This window comes from Anticarsia gemmatalis, chromosome 11 (genome assembly GCF_050436995.1).
Source record: "Anticarsia gemmatalis isolate Benzon Research Colony breed Stoneville strain chromosome 11, ilAntGemm2 primary, whole genome shotgun sequence".
Taxonomy (NCBI): Eukaryota; Metazoa; Arthropoda; class Insecta; order Lepidoptera; family Erebidae; genus Anticarsia; species Anticarsia gemmatalis.
In genome coordinates this window covers 2,758,561-2,773,546 of record NC_134755.1, presented here as the reverse complement: position 1 = coordinate 2,773,546, position 14,986 = coordinate 2,758,561, and the positions used below count along the sequence as shown (strand labels likewise).

At 36.3% G+C, this 14,986-nt stretch overlaps 2 protein-coding genes across 2 annotated transcripts; both read left to right on the top strand.

Moving 5' to 3' along the window:
* The first annotated feature begins 527 nt into the window (after nt 1–527).
* On the top strand, nt 528–5,952 carry LOC142976529 (uncharacterized). The gene is made up of 5 exons (XM_076119950.1): nt 528–616; nt 2,880–3,128; nt 4,281–4,486; nt 4,884–5,027; nt 5,703–5,952. Exons 1-5 carry the CDS (start codon nt 610–612, stop codon nt 5,787–5,789), a joined length of 693 nt encoding a protein of 230 aa, XP_075976065.1. The 5' UTR covers nt 528–609; the 3' UTR covers nt 5,790–5,952.
* A 2,725-nt stretch (nt 5,953–8,677) lies between these two features.
* LOC142976778 (uncharacterized) lies at nt 8,678–14,899 on the top strand. Its single transcript, XM_076120335.1, has 5 exons — nt 8,678–8,917; nt 10,770–10,929; nt 12,571–12,779; nt 13,830–14,084; nt 14,572–14,899. Exons 1-5 carry the CDS (start codon nt 8,878–8,880, stop codon nt 14,751–14,753), a joined length of 846 nt encoding a protein of 281 aa, XP_075976450.1. The 5' UTR covers nt 8,678–8,877; the 3' UTR covers nt 14,754–14,899.
* Nucleotides 14,900–14,986: the final 87 nt, after the last annotated feature.

Here is a 14,986-nt window from a genome sequence, read left to right as displayed (position 1 = left end):
TATGAATGTGACTGACTATACCCTATTTTTTCAGTCAGTAAGGCAGATTTTCAGAATAATATCGGTATCGTATTTTGAATTATTTTCGTGATATAATTTTAATAAGTAAAAGTCACCAACTCCGTCATGCTTTTTAACTTAGTCATTAATTTATTTGGAAAACATTGATCATATCGATGAGGTTTGACAAAAAGGCGGTGCGTAGTATTCGTAACCAGCGGTCCTGTATGACAACATGGTTATGAAAGGAAGTTCTCTGATCTTAGCCTACCCTTATGGAAAGAAGTAGTAATTTTAATGTACGTATTATATGACTAAAAATAGATATCTTTTATTTCTTTTTTACCTAACTGACTAATGAGAATTTCTATTTTCTTGCTCTGGACATACCTCTAATGTCTCACAATGGGGAAGCCCATTAACAGTGCCATTATCTAATGGGCCTGTTACACCAGGATACTTGTTATCAAGCGACGTGTTATCAGACTGATAACAATATCATCAAGTATATTATCTTTAGCAGTAATGAGTCACCTCATTTCTTTTGTAATAAAATACTATTCTGGCGCAGAACCGAGTTAGTCTCTGTCGAGTTTCAGCGCAGTCGACATGGCAGGTGAGTGATAACGATAAGATACTAAGTGATAACACCATCACACTACAATGTTGCGTGGAGAATAATCTAGGCTCATCATTTGTGGCTAATGTTACTTATATTTTTAGTTAATTTAGTGAATTATGTTCGTATTTTAGTAATTACTAACGTTTTTGTGTTTTTAACAAAGTTTCGTAAACCACGTAGCTATCTGCATGATAAGGCTATAATATAATCTCTTTTACATTCTAAATGCAAGTAAAATTGGTATCTGATTTTTCCTCTATGATTGTGCTACAAATATTTATCGAAGCAGGAAATCAATAAGTACTTTACCCAATTTTATCACGATAAAATATGATATCGAAAGTTTGTGTAGGCATGTTGATGTTTGATGCTCTTTCAAGCAAAAACTACTGACTGAATTGTGATGAAATTTTGTGCAAAGATAACCTAGATTAACACACGATTGGCAGCCTGTAAGTTACAAAAATATTTAAAGAAATAGTGCATATAATCATAAATCTATTTTCAAAACAGTATGCAACAAATAGAAGGATCTAGAAGCTAGCAATTTGTATCGATCGTTGTTATGTAGAGAGATTGTCATGTAAATCGACTCATGCGCAGTTCTTGACGTATTCAATGTCGAAACAATGCATTCAAGGGAGATTTACATAGCGTTTATTGAACTGCAAACTTGAATCACGAGTGTCAATATTTTGAATGATATTGACCAGGATTTGATAAAATTTTATCCTTGGTTCATTTATTATCTTTAGACTTCAGTTCTTTTAATGAATAACTTACTTAACTAATTTTCTTTCGATTAGGTATCGAATAGCAAATGCTTAATGCAAGGTTATTTTCTTTAGAAACTAATTTATTTTTTGTTGCCTATATCGTTCTGACAACAGTCTGCCTAACAGTTTGATCAAAATGCATTCATGCAAAAGCATGTTCATGTATGTTTTCAACACTTTCATTGACTAGTTGAGGACCCCGGTACCAAAACAGGCCACCATATTTTTTTAATAACTGACCCTTAAACCAAAACAGACATGGGCGGGGCCACGTGGGTCTATTTGTATTAAATACTAAACGTTTTATATACTAAACGTATTATGTTGTTTCCTAAGGTTACTTTTAAAAGTAACCTTTTCATAGTGATTCGTTTTAAAATTGATGATGTGGATGTCTTCATAAAATTCCAATATAAATGATATCTGTATGTTGACACACAATCTATTAGGATTATACACTTTATCACTGATAACAAGTGAGTGTTACACAAATAACTTATTTATTCTTCGTTTCAAGTGCAAGAAATCGTATTTATTTATCTGTCCATTGCTTTTTCTTTACATGGTATTACTAATAATATATTTTACTAATCAACTTACTAACTGACTGCCTGTGTTATGAGAGGTAGTAGGATTTGGGTTAGATTTCCGGGTCGAGCAGTCGATAACTTTCTCAAATCCCGTGTCAGTCTTAAAGATAGATGTTTAAAAAAAAATGTTCGTAGTGTGATTTCTATCTTTTGGTCAAAAAGTGTTATTTTTTATGTATTTCCCAAATAAAATACATATTTACCTATGGATATAAAGACAATGATAGGTACTTCTATAAACAATAAACAGGTAATTTTCTTTAATAAATACCTCGTAAATGAATCACTTGTTATCTTTGACAAACGAATAGGTCCTTATATTGAATGTGTGTAGAATACTCGAGGGAATGCGCCAGTACAACACAATTAAGTGGTATTTTTATCATACGGGTACAGAACCGCGTAATTTGTAACTAATCGATTAAATATAAATGCTTTATATTGTAACAAAATTACTTTTTAACGGACTAATTACTTAATAGTGATAAAGAATAATGCGCTAATGATTGATGAACACGTTTTAAATGACTTGCAATATTTGGCATTGTTTTAGGGTGCAGAACCCTAAATATCGTGATTAATTACCTAATTTCGTATTTAAAAGCAAGGTTTTGGTATTAGGAGAACAAACTTTGAACTCCCTAGATAGGTTTAAAACATGTAAATTATTATGATGCCGATTTTGAGCGCGAAACTATACTGCGCTTAAAATAAACTTGGTAACGTTATCTAGCTTAGCATTACAGTGCCCATGGAAAATATATAATAGGTACATACAATATATCACCTCATTGACGTTGACAAATTTCAATAGAGCTTAGGTTACAGGTTATATAGGGTTCATTCACAATGTAGATCTTTTACTAGATGTTAATAGTTATGACTGTTCAGGTCGGCCATATTACGGTTACGGTGCACCGCCCCCCCACGGCTATCCCCCTGGCCCCCCGGGGTCCGGGGGCGGCCACCCTCCACACATGTACCCGCCGGGGCCCGGCATCATGTACTACCCAGTGCACCCCGCCTACTTCTACCCTTACCCAGTACCGCCGCCGCATGATGGCGGTGGAGTCACCGTTGTCGACAACCCTGAAGATATCCTCCCGGAATTACCCGGAGAGACTGTCGAGTTGCCCTGGAGTAAGTCTGGATTGGGTTTCCAAAGATAGCACCTTCTTAACTACTCTTAGGCTCCTTTTACAAGCAAATATCCTTCAAACCATCTTATCAGTTGCCCTTCCGGTCGTCTAATTCCTCACTTTACGAGTACCGTCATGAAAATTGACACGTAACAAAAATAGATAAATTTACAGTTTAAAATCGAAGTATGAATCGTACATAAAAAGTCCATAACATCAATAATTTCATTAATCTAATCCTCGACATGTGGTATTATAGATAAAAAACGCGTGATCAATTTGTTTTTGCAATGATTCATTGAAACGATTCTTGTTAACATATATCGGATAAGGATCGTTCCATTTTCCTTAAGAACCATTGGTAGTTAGGTACGATAGATAGTTAAGTGAAGGTGTTATCTTTAGTTACAGTTTGTTTGTGTCGTACGGCAATGTTTGGCCAATCCTCTCTATGGTGACTCCAATCCAGACTTACGTTTTTCCATACGCGTCACTTACGTCCGATTTCTTTTGGAATTTTAAGTCTCTATCCCATACAGAGTTTTGGCCGTAACTTTTGTGTTGTCGATCATGGGAAGTCATTCATCGAAATCATTCATATTTTCTCTTCTCTTTCGCTTGACAAAAAGCTGGTCAGAAACAGTTCAGTTACAGATGCTCGTAAATGTTCTGATTGTATTTGCTCTGTTTCTTATGTTATGCAGATTGTGCATTCTTTTACCCTATTGGGAATTGGATATTTAACAACTTAGTTCTCTCTTTAACTACATTTATACCGAATGCTGCACTTGGTAATCAAATCTAATTACCTATCTAAACCTTCTTCTTCCGGAAGTTTTGAGTAACATGTTAATCTTGTTCCCTGTCAATAACATTCATACATTTTGGGTAACATTTTAAAACCTGCCTTTGACAAGAAGCTATACTATAATGCATATTAACACCTAAATTACTCAACAATTATCTCCTACCAATTCATCAACATATTCATACAAACAGTCATAATCCACTCTTCAATCAGTACTCAGCTTTTCAGAAAATAATTGTTTTGATTAACGTTCCATGCAAGTACTGTAGCCTTCCTAGTACAGTGGAACTTTAGTCCGGGACATGTTTAAAATGTAATATTCTAAACGTGAGTTTACTGCTTCAGGTACATACCGTTGGGTCCCCGCTTGCTTGAGCCAGCGCAGCATTCCTCCCGGTGCACTGCGCGTGGGCACCGACGCTGATGGCGACGAGATCTACGCCGGCAGAGCCCCTCATGAGGGCGACATCCTCCCTGCCAAAGTAATTCCTACCAAGAACGTCTGCTACGTCTGCTGGGGTGGCGAGGAAATCGTCAAAGACCAGTTTGAGGTGAGGTTCAACGTAAAAGATTTCATATTATTATTTGAAGCTCTAGCTTATTGTTATTGTGTGTTGACAATTATTAGATGGAAGTTATGGAGTTCATTGGTTTTTTTTCTATGATATTCATGATTATAACTATATGACAAAGCAGCCATATACTGCATAGTGGCTGAAAATGTTTTGTGCACATGTATACAGACCTCTAAGGTGTGTCGAGAGTTTGACATTAAAATTCTACTGTAAAACTAGTTCCTACGGCGCCCGCTAGAGGCGCTGATCAGATTTTCTTACAAAATGTGTCGTAAGCTAGCCGTTTGTTCGTAATCGATAGTAGTAGAAAATCGTCCTCAATATGCTATTTATCATTCCAAGATATTCATGTAAGAAATATTTCGTTTTCCAGGTGTTAGTTCCCGCCATGTTCTCGTGGCAGTTCTCCACGAACGGCGCGGTTCCCCCCGGCGCCGTGGAGGCAGGAGTCACTGCTGACGGAGAGAAGCTGTACTTCGGCAGGGTCACCCATGACGGATGCACCACTCCCGGCAAGGTAACAACTACAAAAGGCATAAGATTATTAGGACTAGCTGAGCAACTTACGTACAAATCATCCTTCATGTACTATCCCCGGCATTTAAAAGTAGATTTTAGTAGATAAAGAAATCTATGCCCGATTTCATTGAATTCAGTGGTTTTGGCCGTGAAAGCGTGACAGGCCGACAGAATTTTCTCATTTGTAATATTTGTATGGCATTGTGGACACTTATTTTAATGACTCAGAGAGTAGAGATATGATGCGGAAAAGGTGTGTTGGTTAAAAAAATGACGTCCATTGGTCGTCACTCGTCACCTTGCTATTTCCCAACTAACTACATAATTCTATAAAAAGAAGCATCACGGAACAATAATCTTCAGATTATAAGCTGCACAGAGTTTTGTACTCCATTTTCCTTTCTTTTAGTCTACACAACTAAATCGCCGCCTCGACGACACGTATCGACGAATTTTTGTATTTGCTATATAATACTCATAAACTGTCGTTACCAACTCATACAGAAGAATAAGAATAGGAATTTATTACAATAATATTAACACACTCAAGGACTCAAGGCCTAACCCCTCCCTCATTACGGGAGGAGACTCTTGCCCAGCAGCGGGACATTAATGGGTTAAATTTAAATATTAACAATTTTTGCTTAAACTAATGTTTATTTTTATATTCCAGATTCAGCCAAGTCACGGAACCTGCTACTATCCCTTCGACGGCGAAGAGAAGAGCTCCACTGAATACGAAGTTCTCGTTCTCTTCTAAACTAACCAAAAATAATTTAATTTATACCTAAGTCAATAAAAGTCACAAACTAGTTATTTTAAAAGACTTTGAATTCCTTATTATCGTTGTACTAAATGAAAGAATAAGACTAAATGTACCTTAGCCGCTTGTCGTAAATATACATTTTATATTTTGTTGTTAAGTTTCTTTATTTTATTATATAAGGAATTAGCACACAATAAAACTACAACTTTTACATAAAATATGATTGTATCTTTTAACTCAAAATTTTTCGTACCTTTCATTGATCATTATAACTAAATATAAACTATAAATAAATTTTATACCTCTAACACAACCTCTTGAGTAGTGATCGAGTATTGTTACACTGACTTCAAAAGTAGTTCAGTGTAAGATAACAGTTTTATCACATACTTCAAACATTAAATTCGTAAACAGTATGTCCCAGTAATATAGGATCCGTTGCAGTTACGTTCATAGAAATAACTACTTACTTAACTTACTTGATCTAACAGATTAGTTATCCGGTTATTATTCAGAAGCTGTGCAACTGGCTTTTATTATTATGTAAAAAGACCTTACAAAGTCATCTGTCCTCCAGTATCTCTCTGTGAGGTTAAGAAAATATTCTTATGTTATATTAAACCTTGTAAGTGACGTCACATTACAATCGGTATTGTAAAAGGTCAAGCTTTGTAAGAGTACACCAATATAAATATTGATAATGCAATTGATATTCAATATTATATCGGATATGTTGATCGCCTTGCTAAGAGCAACATTGTTGATTCTTAGTCAGGAACTCCAAGGAAAGCATCATACGAGACATTTAACGTTGATGAGTCATGAATTTTCTTCCTACTTTTATTCCCAGTTGTCACCGGGGGACAGTGTTAGAGGGGACAACTGGGAATACACCATTACATATACGACAGAAGAAGAACTATTTAGTATTGTCTTAGCTGCTATTTGGCTACAGCGGCTAGTTTAATTAAAACCAGCCGGCTGTGCAAGAGTTTGTTTATACAGTCCGACTTAGAAGAGAAACGTGCAGAGCCTTGGCATGTGCTTTATTTAGATAATAATTTACAATTCTGTGCTCGCTATAAACACATAAGCTGTATCAAATAGGCTACCGGTAGCAGCATAAGCCTGCGGGTCACTGATTTTCTATTTTGTTAGTTTTTTATAACTCCGCCAGCCGCAAATATAGAATACAAGGCTCGTCACTAAGTTGTCGGACTATAGTCTATAGTGTCTTAATGACTTCGCAATATGCATAGGTACATTCTCTATTCCATCATTCTCATAGCACGATGGAACTTAATAGTTAGATTGTTTTATCACAAAATGTTACACACTGACCAATTAGTCAACATTATTTTTCCGCATTGGAAAAATTCGTAATAACTTCTTATTAACTCTATGAAATTGCACGTAGTTATGCTGAGCATAACAAACGCAAATTTTAACCATCAACCGTATGAAATTGCTGATAAATGTTTAATTTATTTATAGTGTAGGTATATAGGTTATAACTACTAATAACGTAAATTATATATATAAATTTTCTTTTTTTTAAACTACTTTTATACACCTACTTTGTATAACTTTTGCATGATAAAAAGGTTTTTTATTTCTATTTTATATTTTATTTATTTATGTATTTATAGTTTTTTTACATTTTTCCTGAAGGACATGCGAAATTTCTAACCCGCAGGTGGCCAGTGTGATGGAGTCAAGGCCTAACCCTTCCCTCGTTTACAAGAGACCTTTGCCCAGCACTGTAATAGTAAAAAGCTTATAAATCGTATTACATAGGTCTTAGGTACTAACCATAAATAAAACATACATCAAATCATGCCCTGTTCGCTAAGAGAGTACCGAGTACGACCTTTCCATTATCGGAGGGACCAAGAACACCACTTGCCGCTGCTATGATCCCTACATTCCCTACAATAGAAATATGTACCTACATTCCTGAGGCGCCCATAGCCAGTTGTGCTCATCGGTCGGTAAACGATCTTTGGGTTAAGCAACCGCTGGCGCGGTCATTCCATAGATGGGTGACCGCATAGTGGTATTTGAGCTGGGCGTCTCCGTGCTTCGGAGGGCACGTAAAACGTCGGCCCCGGCTGATATCTACTAAGGTAACAGTCGTTAAGCCATGTCAAAGGCCTTCGGGCGGCTTGAACAACTTTGACACTAGGTTGACCACTAACCATACGATAAGAAGAAGAAGACCTACATTCCTTCACTGGATCAGTGAACTCATAAGAATATTGACTGCCTTCGTGGCGCAGTTGTTTAGGTCGCCACGCCGATACCACTGCGACGGGAGGTCGCGGGTTCGATTCCCATTATTTGGCTGATCCACAAATGATTGTTTGGTCTGGTTGTACTTTGTGTCCGTTGTTTGTTTGAAAAAGTCTCCGCGACAAAAGAGCAAATTTTAGAGCCGGAGTTGTCATTAAAAAAAAAAATAGTTTCACACAGTCCGGTGATTTTGTCCTTCGGTCTTCTCGACACAGGCATGCCTAGTGAGAAGACCACCATATATTGTACCTTCCGTTAAGAATGTAACAGCTTTAGATATAGAAATAATGTGAAGTGTTTATTTTAGAAACTTTTGTGTTTGTCTATTGCTGCAATAAATATTTTTTAATTTTCATTTTTTCATTTTTCATTGGGTGCATTTTGTAGTGTAAACAGGGATAATCACCGGATTGTGACACCATACATTATTGAAAGATTAAAGCATTCGTAAAGGGCCACTACGTGTTGGCTTCGGCCCCACGCACGCCTTCCAAATGTCCGGTACTCTGTAGTCCCGAGATATGGTAAGACTTACATAATAATATACATATATATAATATGCATAAGCAAATCTCTATAAATCATTGCCTAGTAAATAGATCGCCTAATACTATATCAGTAGGACAATAGCAAGGTAATAGTGCACTCGCCGCACGGTTTTCCCGCGCGGTTCATTGTGTCACAGACATCGGTGACCGGCGGTCGCATCTCGATCACTTTATTGATTTTAAACTCGATTATCGTAAACAAAATAGTGGTTTTTTTATCAGCTTTTTCCATACTTCCGAAGATGCCGAGCGTGAAGGCTGTGATCGGTCTTGTGATCTGCAGTAAGTAGTTTCTTTGGCTTGTTTTATACGTTCTTGTTTATTTATTTGTATGTCTTTTCGCGTATGAGTCATGTTTGTTTAGGACTTCGTAGTTGTTAACAAGATAGATAACTTAGTTGGAAAATTGGTTCCGTTGTAATATTGAATTTCTGATTATGGGTTTATTCGTTTTGACAACCTGTGTAAACTTAATGGAGTAAGGCGATTTTTTTTATAGAAAAATACTTAGATCTTTGTCATGTTTTTTATTTGAATAATTTTTCATATAACTTACATAAGTTTAAACATCGGCCTATATTTACGATCATAACTTAAAGTTATAAAGCTAAACACGATTAAAATTAGGTACCTACTTATATTTACTCAAAATTTATTTAAATCAAAGTTTGTAACCGCTATAGAATAAAGGGGCCCTTATTTTTGGAGTTTTATAAATATCCTAAGTTAAAATAGCAACATCAATCAATACAAAATAAAAATACATATTTTATGAATAACTAGGGCAGAACTACTCATTCATAAGAGGGCTCAATGTTTGCGTAACGCTATATCTTCGAGACGATAACCTTCTAACGCTGTGACCACGAGCGTGTTCCCTCACCGCAGTACATCTGATCTCAATAATGCGGTCTTGAAGATCATTTCTACATAAAGATATTCACTGTTACGTTCTGTTTCAACTTTATCTATTAACATAGCATATTTATCTTTCCTGATTTTAAAGTAAAGGTGGTTTGTTTATAAGAATAAGTTTCGGGTTGATGAAAATATTTCCCAATAATTACCGAAAGCTGTAACAAATAAGTTTGAATATGTATGCTATTTCTTTCACTAAAGGCAGTGAATTTGCTTGCTAACTATTATATCTTAAGAGAAAACCGAACGTGAAAATCGGTTGACTTTTGGTTTCTTTGTTTTATCTCTTGTATTTATTCCATATTAAAAAGACTTCAGATATAAATTTTCTAGTAACTTTGTATCCATTTTACAGAAAATAAAAGTTAACTAAGTATATCGAATTTCCAGACACATTATTTTAGTAATTTTGCGATGCATAAATCCTGAAACGAATAAATAATTGGAAACTAGTTCGTAATGACGTATCGAATGCACAATGTGGGTGATTTAACTACCGTATAATCTTCTGATTTGAACAAGGTTTACTCAAATTACCCAGCATATTGTTTGCGTAAGCAGTTAACTGTGAAACATGGTAAGTTATTTACATAAACGTGTACATAAATATTTGACTATGGAAGGCTCATCGCAATAATAAGGCTTCATTGTGCAACTGCTGGGCAACGATTAACTCCCAAAATGAGGATTAGTCCTAGAGACTACCAAGCTGGCCAAGTACAGTTAGCGGACTATGCATCCCTTCAAAAACTGTTCTAAAGAACTCTTAGGCCTGCAAGGCAAATAACGATAAATTATTTAAAAAACATACATTACTCCAAAAGTCTTTGAAATGTGATTACGATTCGGCTAAACTAATAACATCTAAGCATAGGCAATTAATTTCCTTATGGTGTTTTCCTTTAAGGTAATATTCAAAGTCACGGAGAATTTATAACACCAAAATCTATAATTTTCCTCTTGTTTAGAAGGTTAAGGCTGATTAATATACCATATTTTTGCGTAGCTTTTAGTTCATATATAATTAGAGCCTATTGCTGCCATTTACCCACCGGGCACGTTGCTGAACTCTGGGCTACTTGATACAATAGTACCTACAACATAAAAAATCCTGATGGTCAGTAGGCAGTGGTATACTAGACCAGAGGCAGTGAGCCAGACGATGTAAATACTTTTTTAATTCTCTCTCTGTAATCAATATATTTTTTTCTTTCAGTATTAGGCAGCGTGTCCACAGACATGGCGGGCGAGTGCAATATGGCCAGTTTCTACCTGGAGCTCGGCTGTACGCCAGACGTGATGGGCACCAACCAACCGTGCCCGCAATCGTTCACCTGTCCCAACTTACATCCAGATCCTACCATGTGTTACTATAAGTAAGTACACTTTATGAATTTTCACGTCGCAAGCCAACTATAGTCCGACAACGTAGTTAAGAGCCTCTTAACATAATTATTATTAGGTGTATTTCCTAGGACTTGCACACGGGCAATCATCTATGAGTCTGCCTGTTACGCATTAACGGCGGAACTGATTTCCTTGAAAATTAGCATGGAGGTAGAAAGTCTCATTTTTCATTTCAAACATCACTACATATTACAAATTAAAGCAGCACAGCGTTTGTCTATCTATTAGCGATAAATTCAAAAACAATTTTCTTGCAGTTTTCACCAATAGTTAGAGCTACTCCCAAGAAAGGTATATGATAAAATTGTCAACTTCGGTATACTGCGCGAAGCGCGAACCTTGCATACGTGTTACATGCCCTATACTAAGTTGTTGGACATAGTATGCTATATTTCTCAAACATATTTTTTCCCTTACTACTCGCGAGCGGAACCGCGTAGATTTAGTAGTGAGTATTTAAGAACTGTTAGTAAGCAACAAAAACGCCACAAAAGCATTGATCAATGTTATTCTCCGTAACAAGTCAGCGCCCACCTGCGACCTCGTGGGATACCCAGAAACATCGCTGACAAAAATGAACGCGCAAAAACATTGCGTGACCTCTGACTGACCTCTAGCTGACCGTCGGAAATACCGTGACCAGTCTCAATAATGCACTACAAATATTTATTTATTGAATAATGTTTTTTGTTCGGAAATTTTCTGATAAATATTCATAGTTGCGCTTTCGTATAAACATTTATATTAATATTTTATTAATATAAACACCTCTGTCTTCACCTTTGGGTGCATAGGCGTGGTATAATGTACTAGACTATATTTATCACGACTTCAATACCTCCAAGTTAAAACCAGCAAATTTTTCCAAGCTAATTTCATCTATATCGCTTCAGCGGTTTAACCGTGTAGATAGTCTTTCGTTTCATTTCCTTACTTCTTTTTATAATGTTATCTTTACCTTATACATACGTCGATTACTTACCAGCAAATACAATGATCAACAGCATATTTTCTCTAAGTGTAAGTTTAATGTTCCAAAAATATTTCCACGTTCATCCACAGTGTCACGTAGGTCAAGTTATGACCTCGTTAAATACAAAGAGGAAACACTTCTTTGCTTTTAACAGAACAATGTTATTTGTTGTCTTTTTATTTATTCTTTGACGCTTCATCCTGTTGACAATGGTTTTAAAATTTATTTGTTGCAAGAAATGCGAGGCGGAAATGTTTTAAGATAAAGGAAACTTTGGTTGTTCTTTATGTACGTCTTCTCGTTTTACTTATTAGCTCAGTGATTTATTGGTGAAAATATTAATAAAAAGTCTTACATTTTCTTGAAAAGTGGGAATTGAGAATCATTAAAAAAAAAAGATTATAATAAATACTAAGAAACCTAAGTTTGTCATCATGTTTTGAAAAGTGGAGCCGGCATTTTATGATAAAGTTATTTTTTAAACTGGGTAAATTTTTAATGACTTTTGCCTGTGTGAAGCGTCAAAAACAAAACAAAAAATAATTACTTCCTTAATAATATCTAACAAGTCAAATACTTATTTCGATCAGGTTTTCCCACATACTTTGAACTAACTTGACATACTTCTCGGTTCTAGAGGCGTATCGTACAGGGACAAGGCTCCCATACCACAGAACGCCATCAGCAACCCGTGCTCGCAAGCCTGCAGCTGTAGCTTGTTTAACGGGGAGCCGCGGTTCCTTTGCGCGGCCGTCGACTGCTTCGAGACCTTCGACAGCGATCTAAACCAGCAATGTATCAACACCTATGAACTTGACTCGTGTTGTAGCACCGGCACTGTTTGTGGTAAGACCTTTTATGGTGACAATGATTTTATCTGTTAATTTGTAAGTTAAATATTGACTGTTTGAAATTCTTTGTCAAGTTATCAGATACATTTATATCCCTTTTGCTCTACGGCTTCCATAGTAAGGTTTATTGACCCACGAAAGCGGCTAAAAACATGACATAACATATTATTAAACAGTTTTTCTAAAGTTTCTTACAGTAAAGACTTGAATTAAACAAGTGTTGCTTATTTCGCTATGACAGAGCTAAATGGCTAACGATAATGTTCTTAATAAGTATAAAAATGTCATTAACGCTTAGCTCTTTGTATGTAGGAGTAATTTTTAAACATTTCAAGTAATTTTAAATGCCACACACTACTTAATAATAAAGTCTGAGATAAAACATAAGTTACCTACTTTATAAATCAGGATACACTTAGTCAACAATATTATTAAGACGACGGTATTTACCGAGTCTAAACAACAATAGCATTACAAACAATGGCTCTATCCTTATGAAGGATTGCAAGTGTCGTCGCAACAACGGGGTAGTGTCAATCGTCTATTGTATGATTGTAATTGTGCTATTAGATTACGTGAGCGGATGTCTTACGGCTGATTTATAGAACTTAGAATAAGTCATCATATCGAGTGTGTATCGGTTTTTAATTCATTGTTACGTTGCAATTTGGATTGATTTGATCTCGAATGTTTCAGCAATTTGATTTGCTTTGTTTAGATGATTGAAACTTTACTTACAGCTGCCTCTATCTCTTGTTTACAAAAATAATTTTGTCGTCATATCTTTATGGTCATATGACTTATCGATTGTATGACCAACAATGGTTCCAGCCCTAGAACATAGCATTTCTATCAAATTTCGCGAAACAAAGATTTCGCCTCACTTAGGGTCGTTAAAGTAACAAATTAAATGTTAGTAAGTTAGGTAACATTAGTTAATATTTGAACTTCATACATGCACGCTCAATATATTGACAAATGCTACGCACTTACTTTAGAAATCTACCACAGTGAAACTATATTAACCAACCTCATTGTACTACAGGAAAGGACGCAATCGCCAGCCTGAAGACCTGTGAAGTGGACGGCAAGAGTTACCGCGAGGGGGAGATGTTCGAGCCGCTCAACACGAAGAAGACCTGCGTGTGCGCGGCGGGCTGGAACGGCACCGTCGACGACCCCACCTTCTGCCGCGATATCAACTGTGGCATCGAGATCCACTACCAAAGCGACATCCTACAGGGTTGTGCTCCTGTGTTTGTAGGAGATATGCGCTCCTGCCCTATTGGATTTGAATGTCGTGAGTATTCTCCCAATAACTAAAATAATTTGAACCTACTGCTGAAGAAAGTTGTCGAGTGAGAGGGGATTCAGGTCTCGAGTTGGGTTGCTGTTTCGAATAATTCTCGGGCCTGCAAAGTCTTGTCACGATATTTTCACCCATTTTAGAACAAGTATAATTTTCAAATTATTTCAAAAAGCTAGTTACATGTGCAAGATACCATGGAATCTTTGACACAATTAAGTGATGAAAACATTTGTAAAGATGTTTTATAGTTTCCTTAATGTTTATTTCTGTAAATCAGGAAAAGGCAACCTTTCTACCAACTGGGACTTTGGGGCTGTCCTATAGGTATATGATTAGCTTTAGTGATTAGGAAACATTACCATTGAAGTGAAACTAGACAGAGCAGAGTGGAACTGACGACAATACAATTTTGACCGATTACTTTCTATAATATCGTTAATCTATCTTTTTTTCTCTAATTATTCAATCTCTTTTTCAGCGTCCTCCGACAACAAAGTAATCAAGAGCCTGAACATCAAGAACCTGAGTGCTCAGTGTGTGTTCGGCAACATGACGCTGACGGTCGGCGACGAGGTGACAGTCAGCGACACTTGCACCAAGTGCACCTGCAGCGTGCCACCCTTCGTCAACTGCGTCAGGAAGAACTCTTGCGACTCGTAGACACCAATGACGTCACCGTAGAGTAAATTATATTATCATTGTTGCTCAAAAGGAATCAGCGAAAGGAAGCGTCTTTTTAGCTGAATATATTTTTGGAGATATTTCTGGATGTTGTTTTAATAAATTGGGCCTAAAGTATTCATAAAGTGTTTCAATAATTTGTTAATGTTAATTGGACTGAGTATTGTAGTATTATACGTGTGGTACAAGTTAAGATAATGTCCTTGTATTTA